This window comes from Gigantopelta aegis, chromosome 13 (genome assembly GCF_016097555.1).
Source record: "Gigantopelta aegis isolate Gae_Host chromosome 13, Gae_host_genome, whole genome shotgun sequence".
In the NCBI taxonomy this organism is placed as follows: domain Eukaryota; kingdom Metazoa; phylum Mollusca; class Gastropoda; order Neomphalida; family Peltospiridae; genus Gigantopelta; species Gigantopelta aegis.
The window spans coordinates 17,493,152-17,507,936 of record NC_054711.1 but is presented as its reverse complement, the minus strand read 5'-3'; the positions used below and the strand labels follow the sequence as shown (position 1 = coordinate 17,507,936).

Genomic DNA, 14,785 nt, shown 5'->3' with positions numbered 1-14,785 from the left:
GAGTCTGTGACATTGAAATACCCTTAAAAATAGACCAAAACGCAACTCCGTAACCGTTACGTCTCCGATGCAAATGCGTTTTTAAGAATATGAAAAATGCATTTTGAGGTATTAGAAACACGAAGATGACCATAAACATTTCGGTTGTACGGAAATGGATAATCTTAACAATAAAATGTAAGTAATGTTTGATTTCAGCGATCATAGTCAAAAATATGCCTTAGTTTTTAAAAACTAGGGTCTGTCCCTTTAAAATTTCACCAGTCAAACAAAATGGAACTGAAGCCCTATGTTGGTTGGTGAAATGATCTCCACTGTTGATTTTAGAGCACTGCATAAATTCATAGTTTAAGCTGTCGTTTGCCAAATTGTGAAATGCGAATTAAACTTCAATTTGGTGAATATATTTCATTTTTAATTTGCCAAAATACTAATTTGAAAATCGCATATCTTTTACAAATATACTGTTGATTTGGTATCATTTCACCAATTGAAATTTGAATCTGGCTACAGATTTTGTGACCAAATTCACCAAATTTCTAGTAATATTTTGGATCCAGTTTAAACTCTGCAATTGCATATACTTACAGACCGAATTTTCATGTAATAGAACGATCTCCAAATCCAAAAACTTTTCTTCTGTTTTTCAATTAGAATTTGATATTCACAAAGCAAAGTCTGACATTAAATGCCTTGTCAAAAGTAATTTTGGTTCTTCTGGTTTTAGAAAATTAAAAATATTAACAAGATTTCTGAGAAGCAGAACAGACGACCGAACATGTCATCCAAGACTGCATAAACCTACAGCAGCTGAGGGAGACTACCTGGACAACTACAACAACTCTCCAGAAGAAGCTGTATGGCACAAGAAGTGATCTACAGAGAACAGTATCGTTCATAGTCACTGCTGGCCTCGATGTGTAGTCAACAAGCGAACGAAAAGAAGGAGAAACAAGATTTCTTACCTCAGTATCTGTGGGTCCACCAAACGCTTCCGGGTGGAACTGTGCCGTGAAGATAGGCTTACTGGTGTGCATAATGCCCTGCAAATTAAATTAACACTTTAATGAATGGATGGTTGAATGAATGAATGAATGAATGAATGAATGAATGAATGAATGAATGAATGAATGAATGATGGAATGAATGAATGAATGATGGAATGAATGAATGAATGATGGAATGAATGAATGAATGAATGAATGAATGAAAGAAGTTTTATTTAACAAAGCACTCAACACATTTTTATTTACGGTTATATGGATCATGGATCACTGGTCGGTGCAAGTGGTTTACACCTACCCATTGAGCCTTGCGGAGCACTCACTCAGGGTTTGGAGTCGGTATCTGGATTAAAAATCCCATGCCTAGACTGGGATCTGAACCCAGTACCTACCAGCCTGTAGACCAATGGCCTAACCACTACGCCACCGAGGCTGGTAAATGAATGAAAAATATTTTGTTTTAACGACACCACTAGAACACATTGACTTAATAATCATCGGCTATTGGATGTCAAACATTTGGCAATTCTGACATAGTCTTAGACAGGAAACCCACTATATTTTTTCCATTAGTAGCAATGGATCTTTTATATGCACCATCCCAGACAGGATAGCACAAATCACAGCCTTTGATATATATACCAGTCATGGTGCACTGGCTGGAACGAGAAACAGCCCAATGTATTCACCAACAGGGATCAATACTAGACTGACAGCGCACCAGGCAAGTGCTTTACCACTGGACTATGTCCCGCCCTTTTAAGATAAAAGAAAGAAATGTTTTATTTAACGACGCACTCAACACATTTTATTTACAGTTATATGGCATCAGACATATGGTTAAGGATCATTTTTGGATAAATGATGTGAAGTTTTCTGACAGTTACCTCGTTAGTTTTGTCGTTGGCGTTGACGAAGAGGACCTCCCAGTCTTTGGGGAGCGAGGTGCTGTCAATGGCGAAGCCGTGGTTTTGCGACGTGATGAACGCGCGGTCGTTATGCACGTTGATCACCGGCTGGTTGTGGCCCCTGGTAGAAAACAGATAACATGAGCAGTATAATTTCAAGCTCCATGAGCAGATGGCATTTGACATGTGCAGTATAATTCCAAACTCTTTGAGCACAGCATTTAACATGAGCAGTATAATTCCAAACTTTGAGCACACAGCATTTAACATGAGCAGTATAATTCCAAACTCTTTGAGCACACAGCATTTAACATGGGCAGTATAATTTCAAACTCCATGAACAGACGGCATTTATCATGAGCAGTACAATTTCAAACTCTTTGAGCAGATGGCATTTAACATGTGCAGTATAATTTCACTCTTTGAGCAGACGGCACTTAACATGTGCAGTATAATTCCACTCTTTGAGCACACAGCATTTAACATGAGCAATATAATTCCAAACTCTTTGAGCACACAGCATTTAACATGGGCAGTATAATTTCAAACTCCATGAGCAGACGGCATTTAACATGGGCAGTATAATTTCAAACTCTTTGAGCAGACAGCATTTAACACGAGAAGTATAATTCCAAACTCTTTGAGCAGAAGGCACTTAACATGTGCAGTATAATTTAAAACTCCATTAGCAGACGGTATTTAACATGAGCAGTATAATTTCAAACTCCAAGAGCAGACGGCATTTAACATGTGCAGTATAATTTCAAACTCCATCAGCAGACGGCATTTAACATGTGCAGTATAATTTCAAACTCCATCAGCAGACGGCACTTAACATGGGAAGTATAATTTCAAACTCCATCAGCAGACGGTATTTAACACGAGTAGTATAATTTCAAACTCCGAGCAGACGGCATTTAACATGTGCAGTATAATTTCAAACTCTTTGAGCAGACGGCACTTAACATGTGCAGTATAATTCCAAACTCTTTGAGCACATCATTTAACATGACCAGTATAATTTCACTCCATAAGCAGACGGCATTTAGCATGTGCAGTATAATTTCACTCTATGAGCAGATGGCATTTAGCATGTGCAGTATAATTTCAAGCTCTTTGATATGTAATTACAATCGTTAAAAAGTCCCTGTTAGTCGATAACATCTTAAACATTGCTGCAAACTTAGGAATGTCCCTTTAACATGTGCAGTATAATTTCAAACTCCATGAGCAGACAGCATTTAACATGGGCAGTATAATTTCAAACTCCATGAGCAGACAGCATTTAACATGGGCAGTATAATTTCAAACTCTTTGAGCAGACAGCATTTAACATGAGCAGTATAATTTCAAGCTCTTTGTGCAGACGGCATTTAACATGTGCAGTATAATTTCAAACTCCATCAGCAGACGGCACTTAACACGTGCAGTATAATTTCAAACTCCATGAGCAGACAGCATTTAACATGGGAAGTATAATTTCAAACTCTTTGAGCAGACGGTATTTAACATGTGCAGTATAATTTCAAGCTCTTTGTGCAGACAGCATTTAACATGTGCAGTATAATTTCAAACTCCATCAGCAGACGGCACTTAACATGGGAAGTATAATTTCAAACTCCATCAGCAGACGGTATTTAACATGAGCAGTATAATTTCAAACTCCAAGAGCAGACAGCATTTAACGTGCAGTATAATTTCAAACTCTTTGAGCAGACAGCATTTAACGTGCAGTATAATTTCAAACTCTTTGAGCAGACAGCATTTAACACGAGAAGTATAATTCCAAACTCTTTGAGCAGAAGGCACTTAACATGTGCAGTATAATTTAAAACTCCATTAGCAGACGGTATTTAACATGAGCAGTATAATTTCAAACTCCAAGAGCAGACGGCATTTAACATGTGCAGTATAATTTCAAACTCCATCAGCAGACGGCATTTAACATGTGCAGTATAATTTCAAACTCCATCAGCAGACGGCACTTAACATGGGAAGTATAATTTCAAACTCCATCAGCAGACGGTATTTAACACGAGTAGTATAATTTCAAACTCCGAGCAGACGGCATTTAACATGTGCAGTATAATTTCAAACTCTTTGAGCAGACGGCACTTAACATGTGCAGTATAATTCCAAACTCTTTGAGCACATCATTTAACATGACCAGTATAATTTCACTCCATAAGCAGACGGCATTTAGCATGTGCAGTATAATTTCACTCTATGAGCAGATGGCATTTAGCATGTGCAGTATAATTTCAAGCTCTTTGAGCAGACAGCATTTAACATGGGCAGTATAATTTTAAACTCTTTGAGCAGACAGTATTTAACATGGGCAGTATAATTTCAAACTCTTTGAGCAGACAGTATTTAACATGGCAATATAATTTCAAACTCTTTGAGCAGACAGCATTTAACATGAGCAGTATAATTTCACTCTTTGAGCAGACAGCATTTAACGTGCAGTATAATTTCAAACTCCATGAGCAGACAGCATTTAATGTGCAGTATAATTTCAAACTCTTTGAGCAGACAGCATTTAACGTGCAGTATAATTTCAAACTCTTTGAGCAGACAGCATTTAACACGAGAAGTATAATTCCAAACTCTTTGAGCAGAAGGCACTTACAATGTGCAGTATAATTTAAAACTCCATGAGCAGATGGAATTTTACATTATTACTGTTCTATTCATGTACTGACTGATGTTATTGTAAAGAAAAATAAAACGTTGTTATTTCAAACTCCATGAGAAGATAAAATTCTCCACTACTTATATACCTATCAGTGTTTTTGCATTAAAAAGAAATAGAAAATGTTTATATCCAAAGGTTTTCTTTTGACAAACTAGAATCATTACCCATATTGCTAAAAATATATTGGTACATATACAGTGTTATGTCCCGCTAGATTTAAAAAAAAAAAATGGTTATTTCCAAGTAAACGTATCCAATATAATTTTAAAGTCCATAAGCAGACGTTATTTTTAACTTAGTCTATTACTATCTTATTTATATACTGACTGTTGTTTTTGCATAAAATAAAATAAAACATTTTTGTTATTTACAAAAGTTTTCTTTTTATGTCAAGCCATTAAAATATCTTTGTTCATATCAATTTACAGTATTTGACTTGCTACCAGAAGGACATGTTTTATTTAACGACACACTCAACACATTTTATGTACGGTTATATGGCGTCAGACATATGGTTAAGGACCACACAAATATTGAGAGGAAACCCACTGTCGCCACTTCATGGGCTACTCTTTTCGATTAGCAGCAAGGGATCTCTTATATGCACCATCCCACAGACAGGATAGTACATACCACAGCCTTTGTTACACCAGTTGTGGAGCACTGGCTGGAACGAGAAATAGAACTTGATACCATTTCGTATCATGTTTATGTCCCTCGTGAAATTTGTATTATCACTCACTAAACCTCATGACAACTGAAATTATTTGACCTGGATATAAATATTATATGCAATGGAATCTCATTTCATTAGAGACCATAATTTGTTTTCAATGGATGTTGAAATAAAAATATAGTTTATGACAACATACCGGTTTCCGAGAGCAAGTTTGTACGACTTTGCTCCAGCGGCCAGGGCAGTCAGCTGATTGCCCATGCAGATCCCAAATATCGGTTCTGACCGGTTCTCTATCGCCTGCAACACGAAGAGAGGAAATTATTGGAGGAAAACAAATATTTGTAAAATTAAAAACACAACGGAACATTTTAAATGAGGGAACATTTTAAACGAGGGAACAAAATGGAGAAAACTTGGGAGTGTTTTCTCTTTTATAGATACATCACCTGTCCTCAAAACTAGTGCATATTCCCTACAGTTAGTAGACTGGTCCGAACATCCCAACAGCCAATGGGATGGCCTGAATTCTTCAACTGTGCATCCCCCTTCCTGTTCTTAATTAGCAAAGTCAGAAAACATCATGTTTTAAAAATTTCTGGTCAACTCAAAATTGATTAGCAATTACTGTTTAATGTTTTGAAATTGTGTAGCGATCTGTGAAACTTGCGTAGCGAAGAGCGATGCAATACTGAATAAAATATTCCCTGAAAGTTACTAATCAAGACAGTTGATTAGCAAGTAGTATATATGTATGTATGTCTTATAATTATGTAGTGATCTCTGAAACTTGAAGAGGAAGGAAATATTTTATTTAACGATGCACTCAACACATTTTATTTACGGTTATATGGCATCAGACATATGGTTAAGAACCACACAAATATTGAGAGAGGAAACCCACTGTCGCCACTTCATGGGCTACTCTTTTCGATTAGCAGCAAGGAATCTTTTATATGCATCATCCCACAGACAGGATAACACATATCACGGTCTTTGATATACCAGTCATGGTGCACTGGCTGGAGCGAGAAATGGCCCAATGGGCCCACTGACGGGGATCGATACCAGCTTGCAGAGGAATTCACGGCACAATACTGGACAAAAAGTTCCATGTAAGCTGCAGCTAAATGGTTTATTACGAATGATGTAAATAAAGATACCAATGTAGAGGCACTGATTTTCCGCGATCGCGGAATCGCGGAAATACCTATCTTTAACGGAATTCCCGATATTTTTCCAAAACATTATTTAACTTTAAATAAACCATTTGATTAATTAAAATTTATTTTTCGAACTAGAAACTATGGACACCGACATCTGCCTGTGCTACGCTACGACGCTAGTACCTTTGTATGTTACGCCAAATGTTTAATGTAGAGTATCTAGACGTTTTACCAGTCGTGTTTTCTTCACTTATTCCCGGCGATTTAAAGGGAAAAAACTATATTTACTCAAGTGAAAGATATATTATGTTATGTTTGCTTATCAATTTTTAACATTTGCGGCATTGCCATATTTCCTATGTCACAAAGGAATGCAGTAATTGCATATTGTATGCCAGCCTTTGTTCAAAATAAATTATACAAGGGAAGTGGTTTATAGTGTGGTCGTTTGTAATTATTTTCCCGATCATATCGTAAAGAAAACCGAAAATGCCCGAAGTCTGTGTCGTGGCGCATTCGTGTTTAAATTTAAACCAAAAATAAATACAAACTACTGACATGTTTTGCCTCATTGCACAATTATTTATTTTATACCAGCAAATAATTGCGGTGTGTATGTGTGTGTGTGTGTGTGTGTGTGAGTGAAACAAAAACAGAATTTGTTTAATACTGAAACGGAAAAAACCAGAATTTGTAACATTATGAAACGGAAAAGGGAAAAATCTGAAACGGAAAATCAGTGCCTCTACCAATGCTGCAGGTAAAAAAAAAATCAGTATTGCATCGCTTTTCACTACACAAATTTCAGAGATTGCTACCCAATTCTAAAATGTTAAATAGTAATAGCCACACAATTATTTTTATAGTCGGTAATCAAAATTTTAAAAACAAAATGTTCCTGGTGATGTGATACGTTTTTGTAACCAGGGCAGAATTAACGAGTTTGTTTGATATAGACAATCTAATATATTTAAAATTACAAATAATTAGGAAGGTGCAGGCCTGTAGGAATAATATCTGGAGTTGGAGAGCATAGCCAGATTTTAATATTTAAGTATATAGAGCAGGATAATAAAAAAAAAAGATAAAAAAAGAAGAGTACATTTATTAATCATCGGCTATTTGATGTGAAACATTTAGTAAATCAGACATATAGTCTTCGATGAACGTGCACATTCAAAGCAAGCTTTAGTAGCTCACGCCTGTCATGGGCGCAGGTGTCGGCCCACAACGGCTCCTCTGTCCAGAACAGAAAAGGGTTGGGGTGGATAGGAGGGACTGCCCGTGCTGGCAGGTGCAAGAGAGCACCAGAAACCTGACCTGGGTTGGTAGCGGGATTTTTTTATTAGCAGCAAGGGATTTTGTAGATGCACTTTCTCAGAGACAGGAAAGTCTTGTGGCATTGCAAAAAAAAAAATCATCAGGAAAACAAACTTTCATATCTCCTAAGATCAAGGACCATAACGTCACAAATGGGTAAATAACCATTGAAATTCAAACTTAATCTGTAACAGTAAATGATAAAGCCATAAACAACAAAATTTCAGCTCAATATACTGAGGAATTGTGAAAAACAAAAATACAGGGCCCCGTTTCACAAAGCAATCTTAACACTAAGATCACCTTAAGTGCATAACTACTCTATGTACTTACGGTAATCGCAGTGCTAGGATCGCTTCGTGCAACGGGGCCCAGAAAACTAAATGTGGGACAGACAGATGGATGGACAGACATACTGACAGAAAGACAAAGAGCCAAACTTATAGTCCCATCCAGTTAGACCGGTAGGGGACTAATAAAAACAATAATGTTGTGACACCAGACAGGACAGGAAGAAAAACCAACCAGAGATGGATCACTGTGGGGATTCGATCCCATAACCAAAGCACCTCGGGCGAAAGAAAGAAATAAATGTTTTATTTTAACGACACACTCAACACATTTTATTTACGGTTATATGGCGTTAGACATATGGTTAAGGACCACACACATACTGAGAGAGAAAACCCGCTGTCGCCACTACATGGGCTACTCTTTCCGATTAGCAGCAAGGGATCTTTTATTTGCGCTTCCCACAGGCAGGATAGCACAAACTATGTCCTTTGCTGAACCAGTTATGGATCACTGGTCGGTGCAAGTGGTTTACACCTACCCACTGAGCCTTGCGTAGCACTCACTCAGGGTTTGGAGTCGGTATCTGGATTAAAAATCCCATGCCTCGACTGGGATCCAAACCCAGTACCTACCAGCCTGTAGACCGATGGCCTAACCACAACGCCACCGAGGCCGGTCACCTCAAACGAACGCTCTACGACCCGTAAACAAAGAGAATGACGCTGTTACATGTTTTATGTGATTAATCGTCTCGTGTGCTAGGGCTGGGTCTCCAGGTCCGTTTGATATGAACAATCCGTCGTACTTGTCTGACGTGAAGTCGTAGTTCCAGGGAACAAGTTTTACCTCAAACCCTCTCTGGAATAAGAAAATCATAAAGTGGATTCAATTTAAAAATAAACGACTTATCTTTTGTCTAATCTATCAGAAGGGAATTTATTGCTACAAATATATGTGTGCTATTTGTCTAGTCATGCACTACATATTCTGTAGGAAATAGAGCTATATAAATATGCCTGCACTGTTTGTTCTGTCTTGCATTATACAATCAAAAGAAATGTCAAAGCTATAACATACCCAGAGAAGAAAACTGATAATTGTTTCTTTTCATGTTAATGTGACCTCTCACCACATGCATCCCCCTCCCCTAGAACTAACGACTTGCTAAAAATCTCAACAGCTAATCCAAGTATTACAATTGTTATGTTCGAACCACGGGGTTATGAACTACCAGAAATCTTCTCCTGCCGTTATTTACTATTAAAGTTTCCCCACATTTTGTCCAGACACAAATCCTGAAAAAAACCCATTACAATGATAACTTGGAAGAATAGTTTATAAAAAAAGCAAATAGCAGACAACAAAACTATTCATGCTGTTTTTCCTGCTGTTCGTCCTAGGACATCTTAGCTAAGTCAATATGGTAGCGAAGAATATTTATAAAAAAGCAAATGGCAGACAACAAAACTATTCGTGCTGTTTGTCCTAGGACATCTTAGCTAAGTCGATATGGTAGCATGGTTACAATCTTGTATTATCATGGTTACAATCTTGTATGTGGAATCTGTGTCATTGTAATGGTTTTCTCACAATCTGCAAAAATCTAATAGTAATTAAAGGCAGGAGAGTAATTTAATGGAGTTGTTAAATATGTGGTTCAGAGACTTCACGTTAACATAAAGATATAAGATATAATTGCATGTGCCATTTGTTATGTATTGTAGTATACACTCAAAAGGAAAGTTTTATCTATCAACATATGTGCATGTTGTTGTATCATTATTTTTAACTACCCAGCATACCTTACACAAGTTCCTCAACATGTTGTGTTTGATCCCACAGTCCACGGCAACGACCTTCATCGGGTTACCCTCTCCAAACATCTTTACTTCCTGAAAATTAAATATATATATAGATAAAAATTATTTTATTTTATGCTTAAATTTATTGGAGGTTCGAACAAAAAAATGTCCATGAATAATCTGATTTTGCCTCAAAGTAGAGGAAGAGGATCAGTTTTTAACATTAGAAACAGACATGCTCTTTCCATGCGTAAAAACGTTTTGTTTAACAACACCACTAGAGCACATTGATTTATTAATCATCAGCTATTGGATGTCAAACATATGGTCATTATGACAGTCATAGAGGAAACCCGCTACATTTTCACATTAGTAGTAGCAAAAAATCGTTTATATGCACCATCCCACAGACAGGATAGCACATACCATGGCCTTTGATATACCAGTCATTGTGCACTGTTTGAAACGAGAATTAGCCCAATGGGCCCACTGACGAGGATCGATCCAAGACCTACCAAGCATCAGGCGTGCGCTTCACCACTAGGCTACATCCCGCCCCTCTTCACGTGTAATTTACTTTTAATTTACAGAAATACCTAACATAACATAGTATTGTTAAATACCTAACATAACATAGTGTTGTTAAATACCTAACATATCACAGTGTTGTTAAATACCTAACATATCACAGTGTTGTTAAATACCTAACATATCACAGTGTTGTTAAATACCTAACATATCACAGTGTTGTTAAATACCTAACATATCACAGTGTTGTTAAATACCTAACATATCACAGTGTTGTTAAATACCTAACATATCACAGTGTTGTTAAATACCTAACATATCACAGTGTTGTTAAATACCTAACATATCACAGTGTTGTTAAATACCTAACATATCACAGTGTTGTTTAATACCTAACATATCACAAACATATCACAGTGTTGTTAAATACCTAACATATCACAGTGTTGTTTAATATCTAACATATCACAGTGTTGTTTAATACCTAACATATCACAGTGTTGTTAAATACCTAACATATCACAGTGTGATCTTATTTTTCTTAGTTAACAAATATAAAATACTGCAAATCAGGAAATGTTAGCAAGCGTAAAATGTTAGTGAATTTAGCGAGGTCATACAAGACGCTGATATTTCATGACGCTAAATTTAAAAAGACGTACAGACAGACTGTTCCAAAAAGATTTTGTGCGATTGTTTTGTCTGTGATTAACTGAAGGCATAACAATGGTAATATGTTATTGATTAAACCAAAATGGATAGCAAACAACAACAGTTAGTTAGTTAGCATGCACATTACTGCAATTGTCTACTAAATTCAAGTTGTCTGTAAGCTGCATAGCATCAAAATTTTACAAAAACATTATTTCAGCTGATCTTACAACTTAAGCCTATAAAAAAAAAAATTGTTTCTGATATGACGACCTTGCTAAAATTCTGTCACTAATATGTGACTTATTTGGATTTCACTAAATTTTAAGATTGTTAATATTTTAAAATTTACAGTATTTATTTCGTTTCTGGCAGGTTTAGCGAGCACTCTAACCCTCAAGCCAGGTCTTGCTCTACCAATTACTGGATTCGACAATTACGAATTAAAAAATAATTACTTGTGACAACAGATATTTTATTGAAAACATCTGTGGATTACTGCAGTTTTAAGTTATATAGAAGTTTGTGTTGTTTAACGTCACCACTAGAGCACATTGATTAATTAATCATCAGCTATTGGATGTCAAACATTTGGTAATTCCGACCCATAGTCATCAGAGCAAACCCGATACTTATTTTCTAATGCAGCAAGGGATCTTCTATATGCACTTTCCCCAAGACAGGAAAGCACATACCACGGCCTTTGACCACTTCTGGTGTACTGGTTGGAACGAGTAAGTGATATAGATACAGTGAAACTGCCATTGTGACCATCTGTTGTCCTTTTTAAGTTGGTCTTAAAGGCATATTGTCACAGACCACTGACCTATTTAATGGCCTAACAATGTATTACCTGAACAAATATAATTTGATTTGTCAACAGATGTACTTTATTCAACCATCTTCGTAACCACCATACTCCATTTATTAATGATATTTTAAAAAATAATTGAATTATGGCAATGGTCTATAATTAAAAAACTAAAATTGCCAAAAGCATTGACATGGATTTCACTCCATCATTGTTCAGTTAAGGTGATGCGATCGCTGGATTTGGTTTCCAACAATTAATGTAATTTTTATTTATTATCAATTTTTTGAGAAATAAGGTCCTTAAATCCGTGACAGTATGCCTTTAATATTGAGGTGGTCCTAATATCGAACTGCCAATATTCAGAATAATGAATCGTTTTGTAAATACTGATTGTGTGTTTTCTGTACCATCACACACACACCTTTCCCAGTTACAGCTGATAAAATAAAGGTAATTTGACAAGTCTGACATTACAGGTAAATGCTGTGGTTGTATTTGTGGGCTCAGAATATACTGAAAATAAAAATTGGGTCCGACTTTATTGGTTGTATCATGTAACAACAGAGTGGTTTCAACACCGAAGTATATTTATTACAAAATAATAAGGAAATATTCCAATCTTTAAAACACTGGGCCATGTTTTACGAAGCGATCTTAGCGCCAAGATCACCTAAGTGAAAAAGGTAGCTGTGCACTTAAGGTGATCTTAACACTAAGATCGCTTCGTAAAATGGAAGGAAGGAAATGTTTTATTTAACGACGCACTCAACACATTTTATTTACGGTTATATGGCGTCGGACATATGGTTAAGGACCACACAGATATTGAGGGAGGAAACCCACTGTCGCCACTTCATGGGCTACTCTTTCCGATAAGCAGCAAGGGATCTTTTGTATGCAACATCCCACAGACAGGATAGTACATAACACGGCCTTTGTTACACCAGTTCTGGAGCACTGGCTGGAACGAGAAATAGCCCAATGGGCCCACCAACTGGGATTAATCCTAGGTCGATCGCTGTACCACTGAGCTACGTCCCACCTATGTTTCGTAAAATGTGGTCTAGGTCTTTAACCTTCTGACTACTGCAGGCGAGATATCTCGCCCGACGTCACGTCAGTCGATATACTGTACACTGTATACAGTGCATTCCCCAATTCATATTTCCCGCCGTTTTGCACACGACACTCACCGGAAACGGAAATATAATTAAAGAAAAAAGATTTTTTTTCAAAATGGTGGCTTTTGTTTTGATTTTTTCAATTGAAAATACCTTGAAATTTCGAGTTCAAAAAGTGGTTTTCGGCAAGTATTTTCGCTTGACAACAATGGCGGCATGTCGCGGTCATTTTCAGGAATCGATAGCTGATTGTGACAGCTAATTTGATAATAAATTTGATCATTTTACCAACAACGAAAATTACCAAATATTGCAATATAAATCGTAGTTCAGGTTTTAAAAAGAATTCTGGTCAGAAAACCACTGTTATCAGGAATAATGGACATAAATACTGGATAGCTGGCCACAAATGCCCGTAAGTAAACGCAACTTTTTCTATTTTTTTGCCTAATTTTAATCACCATTAGCCGATCTAAAATTATAAAAATTACAAAAAAAAGACATGAAAATAATACTTACCGATTCATATATGAACTTTATTTCATGTATTTATAAAACATTTAAGTGAATATATGTGAGTAAAAATTATAAACTTGTACCCACTCAACATGGTTTTTGTTAAAAATTAATCCAGTAGTCTAAAGGTTAACTTGGAAGATCAGTGATTCATTAGATGGGGGTTTCACTGTAAATTGGTGAAATTTTCTGCTTATCATAAGATATCCCATGAGCTCAACAACTGCAGGTTCTTACCTTGGTGGATATTTCAGCCATTAGGTTCCGCAGATTTGGATCATCAAATTCGACAGCGTCATTCTCAAATTCAATTTTCCCCAAAATAGTGCCCTGTAAACAATATTATGGTATTATTTCAAACTCTATTTATCAATCTCTTTCCAATTAATGTCAATTCGAATTGTCACCACACTGACAAACGACCAGTTTTTTTTTTTTTTCAAATGGGGGTAATATATAAAAAAATAATAATAATAATTATCCCAGAAGGAATCTGATAATGTTAGGAATGGAGCCTTGATTTATTACCTTAAAAAGTGTTACCGAGATAAATGATTCTATAAAATTTTAAAAAAACATGAAAAAACCCCATGAAAAACATGTCTTTCATTTTCATTTCAACTTATTTTCATGATTATATCCATTTAAGGTTCAAGCATGCTGTCCTGGGCACACACCTCAGCTATCTGGGCTGTCTGTCCTGGACAGTGGGTTAGATCTTTATGGTTAGTGAGAAAGAAGAGGGTGTAGTGGTATTACACCTATCCATTGAGTCACTAAAACTTGCTCTGGGTGGGAGCTGGTACCGGGCTGCGAACCCAGTACCTACCAGCCTTATGTCCAGTGGCTTAACCACGACAACAGCAAGACTGGTAAAAAAACAACCAACATGTTATTATGTTCTCCAAGATGGCATGTTAAAAAAGGAACAAGTATAGTGGAAAGAGGGAGACATATAAAGGTATAGATGGGGAAAAATATACTGAAACAAATATAGGGAATAACTGGTTACTGTCTTAAGATATTGGCCTTATTCTGCGAAGGTTAGAATGGCTCTGAGAAATATAAAGTTGATATCTTAAGACAGTAACTAGTTATTTCTTTTATCCTGCAATCCTACGGGAATAGTAGGAAAATCATTATTTATTCCATTTTTGTGTACGCATAAAGAGTATCGTCAACTTTTGCCATATGACGTCATTATTTGTAAGACTCTAGCTATATTCTGTTACATTCAAAAAAGTTTCTAAACTCTAATTCATAATAAATATACAAGTTTTGTATTGT

At 36.3% G+C, this 14,785-nt stretch overlaps 1 protein-coding gene across 2 annotated transcripts in view; it reads right to left on the bottom strand.

The window, feature by feature from the left end:
• LOC121387415 (carbamoyl-phosphate synthase [ammonia], mitochondrial-like) overlaps positions 1-14,785 on the bottom strand; it is an 87,665-nt gene that overhangs the window by 57,456 nt on the left and 15,424 nt on the right. For both annotated transcript variants that reach the window (XM_041518523.1, XM_041518524.1), the window contains exons 6-11: positions 13,736-13,828; positions 9,869-9,958; positions 8,796-8,924; positions 5,483-5,586; positions 1,892-2,033; positions 966-1,043 (exon numbers count right to left, since the gene is read on the bottom strand). In XM_041518523.1, coding sequence (XP_041374457.1) covers positions 966-1,043; positions 1,892-2,033; positions 5,483-5,586; positions 8,796-8,924; positions 9,869-9,958; positions 13,736-13,828 — 636 coding nt within the window. The remainder of the gene's footprint in view (positions 1-965; positions 1,044-1,891; positions 2,034-5,482; positions 5,587-8,795; positions 8,925-9,868; positions 9,959-13,735; positions 13,829-14,785) is intronic.